Source organism: Nomascus leucogenys, chromosome 8 (assembly GCF_006542625.1).
Source record: "Nomascus leucogenys isolate Asia chromosome 8, Asia_NLE_v1, whole genome shotgun sequence".
In the NCBI taxonomy this organism is placed as follows: Eukaryota; Metazoa; Chordata; class Mammalia; order Primates; family Hylobatidae; genus Nomascus; species Nomascus leucogenys.
The window spans coordinates 1,091,341-1,104,727 of record NC_044388.1 but is presented as its reverse complement, the minus strand read 5'-3'; the positions used below and the strand labels follow the sequence as shown (position 1 = coordinate 1,104,727).

General features: G+C 47.1%; 1 protein-coding gene across 2 annotated transcripts in view; it reads right to left on the bottom strand.

Annotated features, from left to right (window-relative positions):
• Positions 1-13,387, bottom strand: part of CSRNP2 (cysteine and serine rich nuclear protein 2) — a 23,050-nt gene extending 9,663 nt beyond the window's left edge. The window contains exons 1-3 of one of the 2 annotated variants that reach the window (XM_030816544.1): positions 12,961-13,387; positions 6,179-6,415; positions 3,582-3,841 (exon numbers count right to left, since the gene is read on the bottom strand). In XM_030816544.1, the coding sequence (XP_030672404.1) occupies positions 3,582-3,841; positions 6,179-6,329 (411 nt within the window). In that variant the 5' untranslated portion in view covers positions 6,330-6,415; positions 12,961-13,387. The remainder of the gene's footprint in view (positions 1-3,581; positions 3,842-6,178; positions 6,416-12,960) is intronic. The other variant, XM_030816543.1, reaches the window with a different exon arrangement.

The window sequence follows — 13,387 nt, the reverse complement described above, 5'->3', positions numbered from 1 at the left end:
CAACTCCTGGGAGAGATGTGATGCAATGGACTTGGGTAATCAGCTACACACCTGGTTTTCTTGTTTGTGGGGGAGGCGGTAGAGAAATGAAGAGAAGTAAAGTGGGGCTTCTGGAGGTTTCCTAGTCAGTGATTTCGGTACTAGGCAGGCCAACTACAAAGGGCCTTTCTGTTTATCTCAGGATTGCTCCTGTCTACATCTCCAGGGTTGACCTCCCCCTAAGCATAACCCCTCCTACTGTCCTCTCATAGGCAAGGGATTAGAGATGTAACACGAGGACACTCATGCAGATGTGAGAATTTAAATATCGAGATAGAAGTGGCATTTCAAATCAGGGAGAAAAGAGTCTTCTAGTTATTAAATGGTATTGGAACAACTGGATATTTTCTGGGGGAAAAAAGATTCCCAATGTATACTATTCATGATAATGAGTTCCATATGGATAACGGGCCAAAATACAAAAAATGAAGTAAAAATATTAGAAAAATTATAGTTAACTAAAGTTGCGGAACACCAAGCAGCTGCTGGAACAACCCCAAAGGAAGACAAACATTAGATGGAACATGAGAGATGCAGAATGTACATTTTTTGAAACCAACTGCCTCCCTTATAGAGGGCTAAAAAACAGGCCTGGTGCAGTGGTGCATGACTTATCCCAGCACCTCTCAGGGACTAAGGTGGAAGAATCACTTAAGACCAGGAGTTCGAGACCAGCTTGGGCAACAGAACAAGACCCCATCTCTACAAAAATTGGCTGGACATGGTGGCTCACTCCTGTAATCCCAGCACTTTGGGAGGCCGAGGCGGGTGGATCACTTGAGGCCAGGACTTCAAGACTAGCCTGGCCAACGTGGCAAGACTTCGTCTCTACTAAAAATAAAAAAAATTAGCCCAGCATGGTGGTACATGCCTATAATCTCAGTTGAGGGAGGCTGAGGCACAAGAATCGCTTGAACCTGGGAGGCGGAGGTTGCAGTTAACCGAGATTGTGCCACTGCACTCCAGCCTGGGCAATGGAGTGAGACCCTGTATCCAAAAAAAAAAAAAAAAACTACAAAAATTAACCAGGCATGGTGGTGGGTGCAGCTGCAGTCCCAGCTATTTGGGAGGCTAAGGCAGGAGGATCGCTTCAGGATTGCCTCTGCGCTCCAGCCTGGGTGACAGAGTGAGACCCTGTTTCAAGAGAAAAAAAAAAAAATCTAAGCAAAGAATAAACTAGGTAAGGTAAAGCAAGGGTTTCCTCTTGACATATAAAGATAAGCCTGGTGCAGTGGCCCGTACCTGTAGTCCCAACTACTTGCGAGGCTGAGGTGACAGGATCACTTGAGCCCAGGAGTTTGAGACTAGCCTGGGCAACAAAATGAGACCCCATCTTTAAAAAAACAAAGTGCTGTATTAGATGTCATCACTGCTGGTGCTCACTAAACATCCTGCTAACAAGTAGAGCTCCTGTATCTGTCTTGGGTTTGCCTGGCTTTGTCCCTAGAATTCCCCTAAGTGGAGAACACAGAACAGGATGGTATACTGTTTTGACAGATCATTCCTCTGCCGGATTTAGGAGAGAGGAGTTTTCTTCTAGGGAAAGGAAGGAATGCCTTCACTGCAATTGATGAGAACAGTGTTTATTTGCCCAGCTGTTGCTATAGCAGCTGGAAGGTGACAGGGTCAGTGATAGAATTCCTCAGGCAGAGGAAAGGGAAGCCTGAATGTCATTCTAGAGTGAGAAAAACAGGTGTAGGGCTTTACCAATAGTCTGAGGGAAGCAGACATAGAGCTCTCAGAGAAAGAAAGGAATGAGATGCTCTGGTTAGCCTACATCCTCTGCCACCAGTTCTCCAACTCCACCACATTCTAATGTGCCTCTCTCATGACTCTGGAAATAATGGAGCTGCCTGTTTTAATATCTGTCAGCATGCTTTGGGCTTCAAAGAAACCTGGCCAGGCTGAAACTGGTGTTCTTCAAATTTGGAATCAGGATCTCTGGGGGAAATTTTTGAGAACTAGTAGAAACTATGGCTGTGGGAATACCAAACAGTGCTAAGATAAAAAATAGGTGGCCAAGTGCAGTGGCTTGTGCCTATAATCCCAGCACTTTGGGAGGCTGAGGCGGGCGGATCACGAGGACAGGAGATCGAACCCATCCTGGCCAACATGGTGAAGCCCCGTCTCTATTAAAAATACAAAAAAAAAAAATTAGCCGGGTGTGGTGGCGGGCGCCTGTAGTCCCAGCTACTCAGGAGGCTGAGGCGGGAGAATGGCGTGAACCCGGAAGGCAGAGCTTGCAATGAGCCGAGATCGCACCACTGCACTCCAGCCTGGGCAATAGAGCTAGACTCCATCTCAAAAAAAAAAAAAAAAAAAAAAAGAGTGGCTATGAAGAGCCATCTAAGGTGGGTCTTTTCCCAGCCTCTCTCTCTGTTGAAGAGCTGGTGCTGTATCAGGTGGCCGGCACAGTATTATACAAGTCTAAATAACTATTTGATAATGCTGTTTGTTTCTACAAGATTATCACGTAAGGGTGATGGGGATTATAGAAACAGCAGGATCCCTTCAGAGACTGTGAAATATCCAAAACCTGTTCTGTGCATCTGGCCAAGGGACAATCATTTGACCAGAAACTGAAAATTGTGCTTCCTTGAGTTCCAGGGTGACAGACCTGAATGCCTTCACATATTCGTATTTTAAACTTAAAAAAAAAAAATGGGGGGGGGGGGTGGGTTGGGCATGGTGGCTCATGCCTGTAATCTCAGCACTTTGCGAGGTCAAGAGGGAAGGACCACTTGAGCCCAGGAATTGAGACCAACCTGGGCAACGTTGCAAGACCCCATTACTATTAAAAAAAATACTAGCCAGGCATGGTGGCATGAGCCTATGGTTCCCAGATACTTGGGAGGCTGAGATGGGCAGATGGCTTGAGGCCAGGAGTTCAAGGCTGCAATGAGCTGTGATTGAGCCACTGCACTCCAGCCTGGGTGACAGAGAGAGACCCTGTTTCAAAAGAAGACACACATACATACATAAAATTGAGGGAGGCAGTGGGGGCTTGGGAGGGGGAAATTCTAGGGAAGCCATTTTGCTATATCTGGTAGACTCCCCTGCCAGATAAAAAGAAGGGAGTCTTGGACTGAGATTTGATTTCAAATCTGATTTTTCATTAGAAAGAGTTGAAATCTCTATACCCCAAGGACAACAGTCAAATAAAAAAAAAAATCAGTTGGGTGCAGTGGCTCACACCTATAATCTCAGCACTTTGGGAGGCCGAGGCAGGTAGATCACTTGAGACCAGGCGTTCGAGACCAGCCTGGGCAACATGGCAAAACCCTGTCTCTACTAAAAATACAAAAACTAGACGGATGCACACCTGTAATCCCAACTACTCGGGAGGCTGAGGCACAAGAAATCGCTTGAACCTGGGGAGGCCGAGGTTGCAGTGAGCTGAGATCACGCCAGTGCACTCCAGCCTGGGTGACAGAGCGAGACTCTGTCCCAGAAAAAAAAAAAAAAAATCAACCAATCAACCAACCAATGAACCTAAATAGTTTCCTATATGGACAGCAGCAGACCCCAGAACCCTTAGGCACCTTCATTTTCTTGGCGTGGAGTTTCTCTTCCTTCAGGTGCTCACGCAGAATCTCTCGATGGTTCACCTCCTGTTCCTGGGCAAACTCACAGAGTGTGTAGCTCCGTACAGAGTTATGGCGCTGGGCCATGCCCAGAGAGCTACCACCCTGGCTGGGCACACTGGTAAAACCCTGGCGCCGGGCAAAGTAGTATACAGTCACCTGGTCAAAGCGTACATTCTTCCTCCGCAGCTGCTTCTGCCGCTTCAGGATGGATGTGGCTGAGAAGGGAACACAGAGAGATGTTTTATTTATTTTTCTATTCATTTATTTAGAGACGGAGTCTCGCTCTGTTGCCCAGGCTGGAGTGCTGTGGCGCTGTCTCGGCTCACTGCAACCTCCACCTCCCGAGTTCAAGCAATTCTCCTGCCTCAGCCTCCTGAGAAGCTGGGATTACAGGCGTGTGTCACCACGCCCAGCTAATTTTTGTATTTTAGTAGAGACGGGGTTTCACCATGTTGACCAGGCTGGTCTTGAACTCCTGACCTCAGGTGATCCGCCCGCCTCGGACTCCCAAAGTGCTGGGATTACAGGTGTGAGCCACCGTGCCCGGCCGAGAGATGCTTTATTAACTCAGGGATGACCTGTTTGGGGAGCTTGCTCTTTCTCATCCATCTAGGCTCTCAACTCTTCTTCTCTAAACGTGCTCTCCATATCTAGAGAACTGTCTAATATCTTCAAATCCTAAATGCTCCGTCAGAAGGGATGTTGCACTTCAGCTGGTTCATACAACTGCCTCCAGACTGACTATACCTAAACAGATGACCACGAAATCCACCTTTAGACATCAGCTGGGAAGAGGATCTCTAGGTAATCTTTTCTGGATATAACAATCTATAGCTTTGTTGTCCAATACAGCAGCTACTAGCCACATGTGGCAATTTAAGCTAATTAAAATTAAATAAAATTTAAAATTCAGCTCAGGCCAGGCATGGTGGCTCACGCCTGTAATCCCAGCACTTTGGGAAGCCGAGGCAGGCGGATCATGAGGTCAAGAGATCAAGACCATCCTGGCCAACATGATGAAACCCCATCTCTACTAAAAATACAAAAATTAGCTGGGCGTGGTGGCACACGCCTGTAGTCCCAGCTACTCGGGAGGCTGAGGCAGGAGAATCACTTGAACCTGGGAGACGGAGGTTGCGGTGAGCCGAGATTGTGCCACTGCACTTCAGCCTGACGACAGAGCAAGACTCCATCTCAAAAACAAACAAAAAAATTCAGCTCAGTTATACCAACCATATTTCTTTATTTTCTTTTTTCCTTTGAGACAGGCTCTTGCGGGGTCACCCAGGCTAGAGTGCAGTGGCACAATCACGGCTCACTGCAGCCTCAACCTCCCAGGCCCAAGTGATCCTCCCACCTCAGCCTCCAGGGTAGGTGGGACTGCAGGTGCACGCCACCACATCCAGCTAATTTTTGTATTTTTTGTAGAGACGAGGTTTCGCCATGTTGCCCAGGCTGGTCTCGAGCTCCTGAGTTCAAGTGACCCACCCACCTCAGCCTCCCAAAGTGCTGAGATTACAGGCGTGAGCCACTGTGCCCAGCCACTAACCACATTTCACGTGCTCAATAGCCACACATGGCAACTGGCTACTGTTGGACAATGCAGATACAGAACATTTCTATCATAACAGAAAATTCCATTGGATAGCATTGATCTGTAGCAGGGGACAGCAAACTGTCAAGGGCCAAACTAACTATTTTAGGCTCTACAGGCCATGAGGTCTCTGTTGCAATAATTCAACTCTGCCACTGTAGCATGAAAGCATCATACACAATGGGTATAACTGTGTTCCAACAAAACTTAATTTACAAAACAGGCATTGGGCCAGACTTGGCCCATGGGCAACCCCTCATATATAGTATCAGTTCTTTCCAAGAACTAACAGAAGCATAAGAATTAAGAAATCTTGGCCGGGCACGGTGGCTCACGCCTGTAATCCCTGCACTTTGGGAGGCCGAGGCGGGTGGATCACTTGAGGTCAGGAGTTCAAGACCAACCTGGCTAACACAATGAAACCTTGTCTCTACTAAAAACACAAAAAATTGGCCGGGCGTGGTGGCTGGCGCCTGTAATCCCAGCTACTGGGGAGGCCTGAAGCAGGAGAATCACTTGAACCCGGGAGGCAGAGGTTGCAGTGAGCTGAGATCACGCCACTGCACTCCAGCCTGGGCAACAAAAGCGAAATGAGAAAAAAAAGAATTAAGAAATCTGGATTTGCCCCAGTTGTCCAAGCAGCAAGCATTTATATCCTGCTCCAGCTACAATTTCCTGGAACTCTCTGGGACTCTGGTGGGGGCAGGGTAGAGTCCTGGACTCCTTCTTCAATCTAATTTAACCCATTCTGGGAACCAGCAACCCACAACACAAGTAAAATCAGCTAGAATAAATCAGACTTTAGTCTACGGTATTAGAGAAATGAGGTCCTCCAAAGAGCAAGGAAAGATGATGATTAAGGGCAAATCCCCAAGCCACATAGACGCTGTCTCGAGCTGCCATGGGTTCTGCTGCTTGGGGAATGCGGGTATAGGCAGGGAGGGAGCAGCTTACTCACGTGTGAAGCTGGCAGTGGTAGGAGGATTGAGGCTGTCGCAGCTGTCAGCACTATCACTGCTGGAGATCTCATCGTCTGAGTTGGAAACTGATGAGCCCACATCCACATCATCAAACTTCCTCTTGAGACCCGAGCCCGTGAATGCATCCATTGGTTTCAAAGGGGTTTCCTTGGGGAGCCCACCAAGCTGGCCCCGAAGCCCCTACTCACCACCAGCTAGCCAGGTACATTAGGATTCTGCCCAGGGAAAAAAAGGAATCAGCATTCCTGTCCCCAGACAGACCCCTCCCCAGTGTATACATACAGCTCTCTAAAGAAAGCACCTCACCTAGCACTGATGTCTGCTTTCTCAATATTACGTTCTTTCTCTACTAGCTCTGGCCAACATTCTCCTACTTTCATTTCCCTTCAGCCCCTCCATTCTCAATCACTCTTAGAATAATGAGGTGGGGAGCAGCAGCACCTTTCCCAGTGGAAGAAAGGCCTTTGCTTCCGATCCAGCTGGGGTCTAGGCTTCATTAGCCCAGGAATCACAGTAGCTGCTCTTCTGATCATATAGGAAAGCTCTCCAAGGAACCAGTGAGAAGAACTTGAGATCAAAAACACAGTTATCACTGCTGCTTGTTTGGTTGGCAAAAAAAAAAAACAAAAGAAAGAAAAGCAGAATTAGGCTTTGCCTAAACCAAGACTAGACCCAACTATTTATCTGTTTTAGAAACAGGGTCTCACTATGTTGCCCAGGCTGGTCTTGAACACCTGGGCTTGAGCAATCCTCCTGCCTCAGCCTCCAGAGTAGCTGGGACTACAAGGCACACACCACTGAACCCGGCTAGACCCACTTATTTTTCCTAGTGATAATATAGCCCGGCATTTCCCAAAGTGCGTGTCTTATGGTATTAATAGCTTTTACATAGAAATAGGACTGCTGTGTCAAAAGGGTTTAAAAAATTGCCTATAGTGGAACCTCTTAGAGGTTTTTAATATACTAATAAGCATGGTGAAGGCTGAGAGAACACAGAATGCAGTGTTTCTACAAACGTGATTAAGGAACCCACTGTTTCCAAGGTATTTTAGAGTGCAAATAATGCTTGGAATACACTTTGGGAAATACTGCTCCAGGCACTCAATTTTGAAGGACATTAGCAGTCAGGAAAACCCTTTACCCAGATCTTCACAAGTGTAAAGTGTCTCACCAGGCTTCTATAAAGGTCAAATTTGGTACCAAAGAATGGACCCAAGATTAGAATCTGCATGGCTTCAAAACCCAGAATCTTTCCCAATCTCATACTGCTCCATAAAATAGGACTCATCTGGTCTGTCACCATCCTCTGTGCAAGGACATCGTAGCTTTACAATCTTTGCCCTCTATAAATAAATCAGCAACGGGAAAACAAATAGCAAGAGAAGTAACTGCTTATGGTTATATCAGCATGGCAAGCAGTGTTATTTTCAACATGGTTTCATACAACCAAGGGGTCTGAGATAGTCCATTTCCTAGGTACAAATCGTTTTCCTCCATTTTTGGATTTAAGTTCCAGAAGGACACGAATCTGCTCAGCAGAAATGCTGTCAAAGCGGGAGCCATGTGTGATGAGACACGAACCCTCCCTGCCTCAGGAATGCCAGGATCTCCCCAGACTATGATCTCACTAGTTGCTAATTATGCAGCAGGAATAACAACACTGCCCAGAACGACAGGGCTGCATTACTGCAGAGCAGCTACCCAGAATATACTGTGGTGTCAAGAGATGCCTGCTACAGAGCTGTTTTTCTGGACTGTGTCTGTTGGAAGCAATTTGCCTGCTCTTGGATCAGCTCTACAAAGTCAGCCAGACCTAATAAGTACCTTAAGAGAAGGTATTTCCTAATCTATCCAGATTGCATCAAATTCTGCATTCGAGTCACAAGATGCACCTAAGAAACCTCAGCCATCGGAAGTCTCAGACAAGCACATTCCTGAAATAAATTTGGCCAGGGAGGAAAAAAAAAATCAAGTATTTGATAAAAATTGTAATTCAATTAAAAAACGAGCCCAAAGTATCAGTTCAGTTCTTCAGGTTACTGATCTTACCATCAGAGGTCACATTCTTAGGGCATGGTAAGAAAGCAACGAGCCAAGGGCTTTTTATGGGTTAAGATTTTAGGTGGGTTTAAAGATACCTATCAACAAGAAGACATTTATGCATCCAACAGACACATGAAAAAATGCTCATCATCACTGGCCATCAGAGAAATGCAAATCAAAACCACAATGAGATACCATCTCACACCAGTTAGAATGGCGATTATTAAAAAGTCAGGAAACAACGGGTGCTGGAGGATGTGGAGAAATAGGAACACTTTTACACTGTTGGTGGGACTGTAAACTAGTTCAACCATTGTGGAAGACAGTGTGGCGATTCCTCAAGGATCTAGAACTAGAAATACCATTTGACCCAGCCATCCCATTACTGGGTATATACCCAAAGGATTATAAATCACGCTGCTATAAAGACACATGCACACGTATGTTTATTGTGGCACTATTCACAATAGCAAAGACTTGGAACCAACCCAAATGTCTATCAATGATAGACTGGATTAAGAAAATGTGGCACATATACACGATGGAATACTATGCAGCCATAAAAAATGATGAGTTCATGTCCTTTGTAGGGACATGAATGAAGCTGGAAACCATCATTCTGAGCAAACTATCCCAAGGACAGAAAACCAAACACCGCATGTTCTCACTCATAGGTGGGAATTGAAGAAGAACACTTGGACACAGGATGGGGAACATCACACACCGGGGCCTGTCATGGGGTCGGGGGAGGGAAGGGATTATACCTAATGTAAACGACAAGTTAACGGGTGCAGCACACCAACATGGCACATGTATACATATGTGACAAACCTGCATGTTGTGCACGTGTACCCTAGAACTAGAAATACTAGGAAGTATTAAAAAAAAAAGATACCGATCAACAAACAAATTTCTCATTCCATTCTATTGTAGCGGGGAGGGGGAGCCCCTTGTGATTGAATACTTATGTGGGTGGAATTTTTTAAAGAGGCAGAATAAAGCCGGGCACGGTGGCTCACGTCTGTCATCCCAGCACTTTGGGAAGCCAAGGCAGGCGGATCACCTGAGGCTGGAGTTCGAGACCAGCCTGACCAACATGGAGAAACCCCACCTCCACTAAAAATAAAAAAAATAAAAAAAATTAGCCAGGCGTGGTGGTGCATGCCTGTAATCCAGCTACTTGGGAGGCTGCGGCAGGAGAATCGCTTGAACTCAGGAGGCAGAGGTTGTGGTGAGCCAAGATCATGCCATTGCACTCCAGCCTGGGCAACAGAGGGAGACCTTGTCAAAAAAAAAAAAAAAAAAAAAAAAAAAAAAAGCCGGGTGCGGTGGCTCACACCTCTAATCCCGGCACTTTGGGAGGCCAAGGCAGGTGGATCACAAGGTCAAGAGATCGAGACCATCCTGGCCAATATGGTGAAACCCCGTCTCTACTAAAAATACAAAAATTAGCTGGGCGTGATACTGGGCACCTTGTAATCTCAGCTACTCAGGAGGCTGAGGCAGGAGAATCGCTTGAACCCAGGAGGCGGAGGTTGCAGTGAGCTGGATTACGCCACTGCACTCCAGCCTGGGCGGCATAGCAAGACTCCGTCTCAAAAAAAAAAAAAAAAAAAAAAAAATGGAGGGAGGGAGGGAAGAGAAGAAGGCAAGCAGGCAGGCAGGCAGGCAGGCAGGCTTTTTCCTTAGCCTGGAAACACTCAAGGATTTATGACTGGAAGTAAATGTCCACTCCTGTTCTTTCCTCAGGTGTCCCCAGGCTTCTGGTAGTATCTCCTGTGAATATTTCTCTTCAAGCCCCATATGAACTTGGGTCTGCTCCAAAATCATCTTTATTACTAGAATTCTCCACGGTCTTAACCCAGTTGCTCTCAGGAGTATCAGTTCTCTTTAGGTTACTTTTGGTGAACTTGGATGCAGCAAGGATTGCTGGCTGCTTGTTCTATTCTCCTCCTCTTTTTCTGTTTTCTCTACTTCTGGAATACTGGTTTCTGGGCAATGATAGGAGATAGGTAAGAAAGAAGAAAAAAGATGTGACACCTAGGAGAAAAGTATCTTCCTTAAGCTGCCTGAGAATAACTGGAACCTATGGCTATGTGTGTAAATAATATGTATACTGACTTATGGTCAAACTCTTCCATTCACGTGGATGGCACTCAGGGAAATCCTCAAGGATTCCTCTCTTCACCCTACCCAGGCTCTGTTAGCAGCATTTTCTCTGACATTAGCTCCATTATTTTTTAAAAAAGAAAAAAGATTATGTCCCAACAACCAATATGAGATTAAATTTCAACCCGGCTCCCCTTGTCCAACTCTCTGATGTGAACCTGACTTTTAGATGAAGATGGTCACTGGGCACCAAGAACAAATCTCCTGTTCGCTTCCATAGTGCCCTGAAGAAATCCTTCTTTGGGAGGCTGAGGCAGGAGGATTGCTTGAGGCCAGGAGCGCAAAACCAACTTGGCCAACATAGCAAGACCCTGTCTCTGTATTTTCAAAACAATTGGCCCGTTATGATGGCACATGCCTGTAATCCCAGCACTTTGGGAGGCCAAGGCGGGCAGATCATTTGGGGCCAGGAGTTCAAGACCAGCCTGGCCAATATGGTAAAACCCCACCTCTATTAAAAATACAAAAACTAGCTGGGTATGGTGGTATGTGCCTGTCGTCCCAGCTACTTGGGAGGCTGAGGCGGGAGGATTGCTTGAACCCAGGAGGCAGAGGTTGCAGTGAGCTGAGATTGCGCCACTGCACTCCTGCCTGGGTGACAGAGCCAGACCCTGTCTCAAAAAATAAAATAAAATACATAAAAATAATTTTTTTTAAAAAAGAAATCTTTCTTTGCAATAGTAACAGAATAGTTTCCATACTTTCCAATTCATCAAATTAATCTTTCAAACCACAACTAGAAAAATCAGTCATTCCTACCTCTCTCAATTATTCATTGGTAGAGGATCAATACCTGTGTTCAAGAGATACACTTGTAAGTTTTAGCACCTGGGAATGCAGGTAAAAACTGACAGTTAACTGTCAAAATGACCAACTCAACAAATGCTTTTGGAGAAAATAACGCAACTCTCTTTAAAGCTTTTAAATGCCAGTGAAATGAAAGGTCAGCTGACACTTTCTGGCTACATGTCTAATGGTCTTTTCTCAAGAGTTTCTAGCTGAACATTTCTCAATGGTATATGAAATAGTTAAGATCCAGAGCACAGAAGACATCAGGCTAGCACCTAATAAACAGTTCTACCAGCATATGTGTATTTTAGTACTAGATCTAAGTTCCTTTCAGGCCTATAAGGATTCCTATAAGCACCAAAACAAACAAACAACAACAACAACAAAAAACCAGCATATGTGAGACCAGCAAGAGGGACTGCCCAGGCAAAATTTTCTGGAAGAATCTATTTGCAAAGTTTAGGTAATATGAGTCTCTTTCTTAAATGAGTCCAAAGTAATAAGCTACATCTCACAGGAGAAAGCCTCTTCGCTTGACTGGAACCCAACCTTCTGCTAAAGGTCAAGGAATCAAAATCTCCAGTAAGATGGTCAGGGCTACCATCTGTGGCTGGACTGGAAGGAAGGCTTGCTGCTGTGTTACCAAAAACCTGAATAAAACGACCTGTCCTGTTTCTCCTTTTACAAGATACTGTGGTTGTTTCTCAAATACTATGAATTTCATGGATCCATGTGCTTTGTGATCACCAGGATCATGAACTTATAAAGTACTCAAGTGAAAACCCCCCGCTTAAGCTAGGTGTTTAAAGAAAGCCGTGCACTCACCACCCCCACTCCCCAATTTTTACCCATTCACTAACACAAGGTTAGAATTTTCCATGCCTAAACTACCATCGTGTGGAAGACAGATCTTTGTGGGAACTGGAACATGATGCTGCATTAACTCTCAAGGATATCCAGTCATTTGTAACACCGGCACCACCAACATCCTGGCTTTGTGGATTTGCAAGACAGAAAGCCAGTGAAGAAAAAAATCTGAACTATGGATTTACCTTGAACTGAAAACTGCAGGACATGGGGACAGTGTTGTCTTGTGGGGATAACTTCTAGCATTTCATTCTGAAGAACAGTTTGTGTGTCACACTGCCACTCTCAACCCCTTTAAAAGGATGAATCAAGACTACAGTACTAAAAGGGACCGGTGGCAGTTGGCTGCGTATTTGGGCCTATGAAAAAAGATCAAGCTAGCAACCAGGGCAATTGATGCTTTCATTTCCCACACGACGCCAGAAATATGGGAGATATCAGGAACCGGAGCGAAGGGACATGTCAAGTCACCAGTTCCTTTTAATGAACACTCCTGCCGAACCCTTCAGCTCTCGGCCCACTTCCCTCTGATTCCTGCTAACCTTCCCGCTCATCCCAATCCTCTGCAGCCCCTACCCAGCCTTCCTCATCCCTTCCTGCCTGCTACTCACAAATTCCCAACCACTCCTCCCACATTTTCCTCTGTTCCCCCTCCCCTTCCTTCACTTTCCTCCATCCTACATCATTCTCCACTCCATTCCGAACTCAATCCTCATCCGCAATCCTGCAGGCTTCCAAGCCGCCCATCGGTCTCCCGCGAGCTGCCCCCGCAGTCCGGGCCCGCGTCCTCGGTGCCCCTCGCTCCCACGCCTCTTCCCGACTCCGTTCCTTCCCAACGGCACCCGACCTCCCCGCCCCCCGACCGCTCCCGTCCGAGCCTCTCATTTCTGACCCCTCCATCCGCACGGCTCTGGGCTTGACCACTCCTCCACGGCCGCCCGAGGGCCGATCCCGAGAAAGGACGAGGCGGCACCCTCCGCCCCGCACCCCTAGGCCCATTACCGGCCCCGCCGCAGCTGCCTCCTCCCGTGATGGTCTCTGCCGCCCCCGCTGCCGCCGCCGCCCTAGCCCGGGTGGGAAGGAGGGAGGAGCGAGCGAGTCCCGGGCCCCGCGGCGACGGCCGGGGAGCTCCCAGGGAGGCAGGGCGGGGAGGGAGGGCGGTGGGCAGCCCAGCCGGCAGGCAGAGAGGGCCGGGCGGCTCCGGCAACTCGGGCGCCCCCGGCAGCAGACGCCCAGAACCGCCCCGGCTCCGGCTAACAATAGGCTCCGGCCGCAGCGCACTGGTTCTTATAGGCGCCGGCACGTCCTGCCCGAGGCCC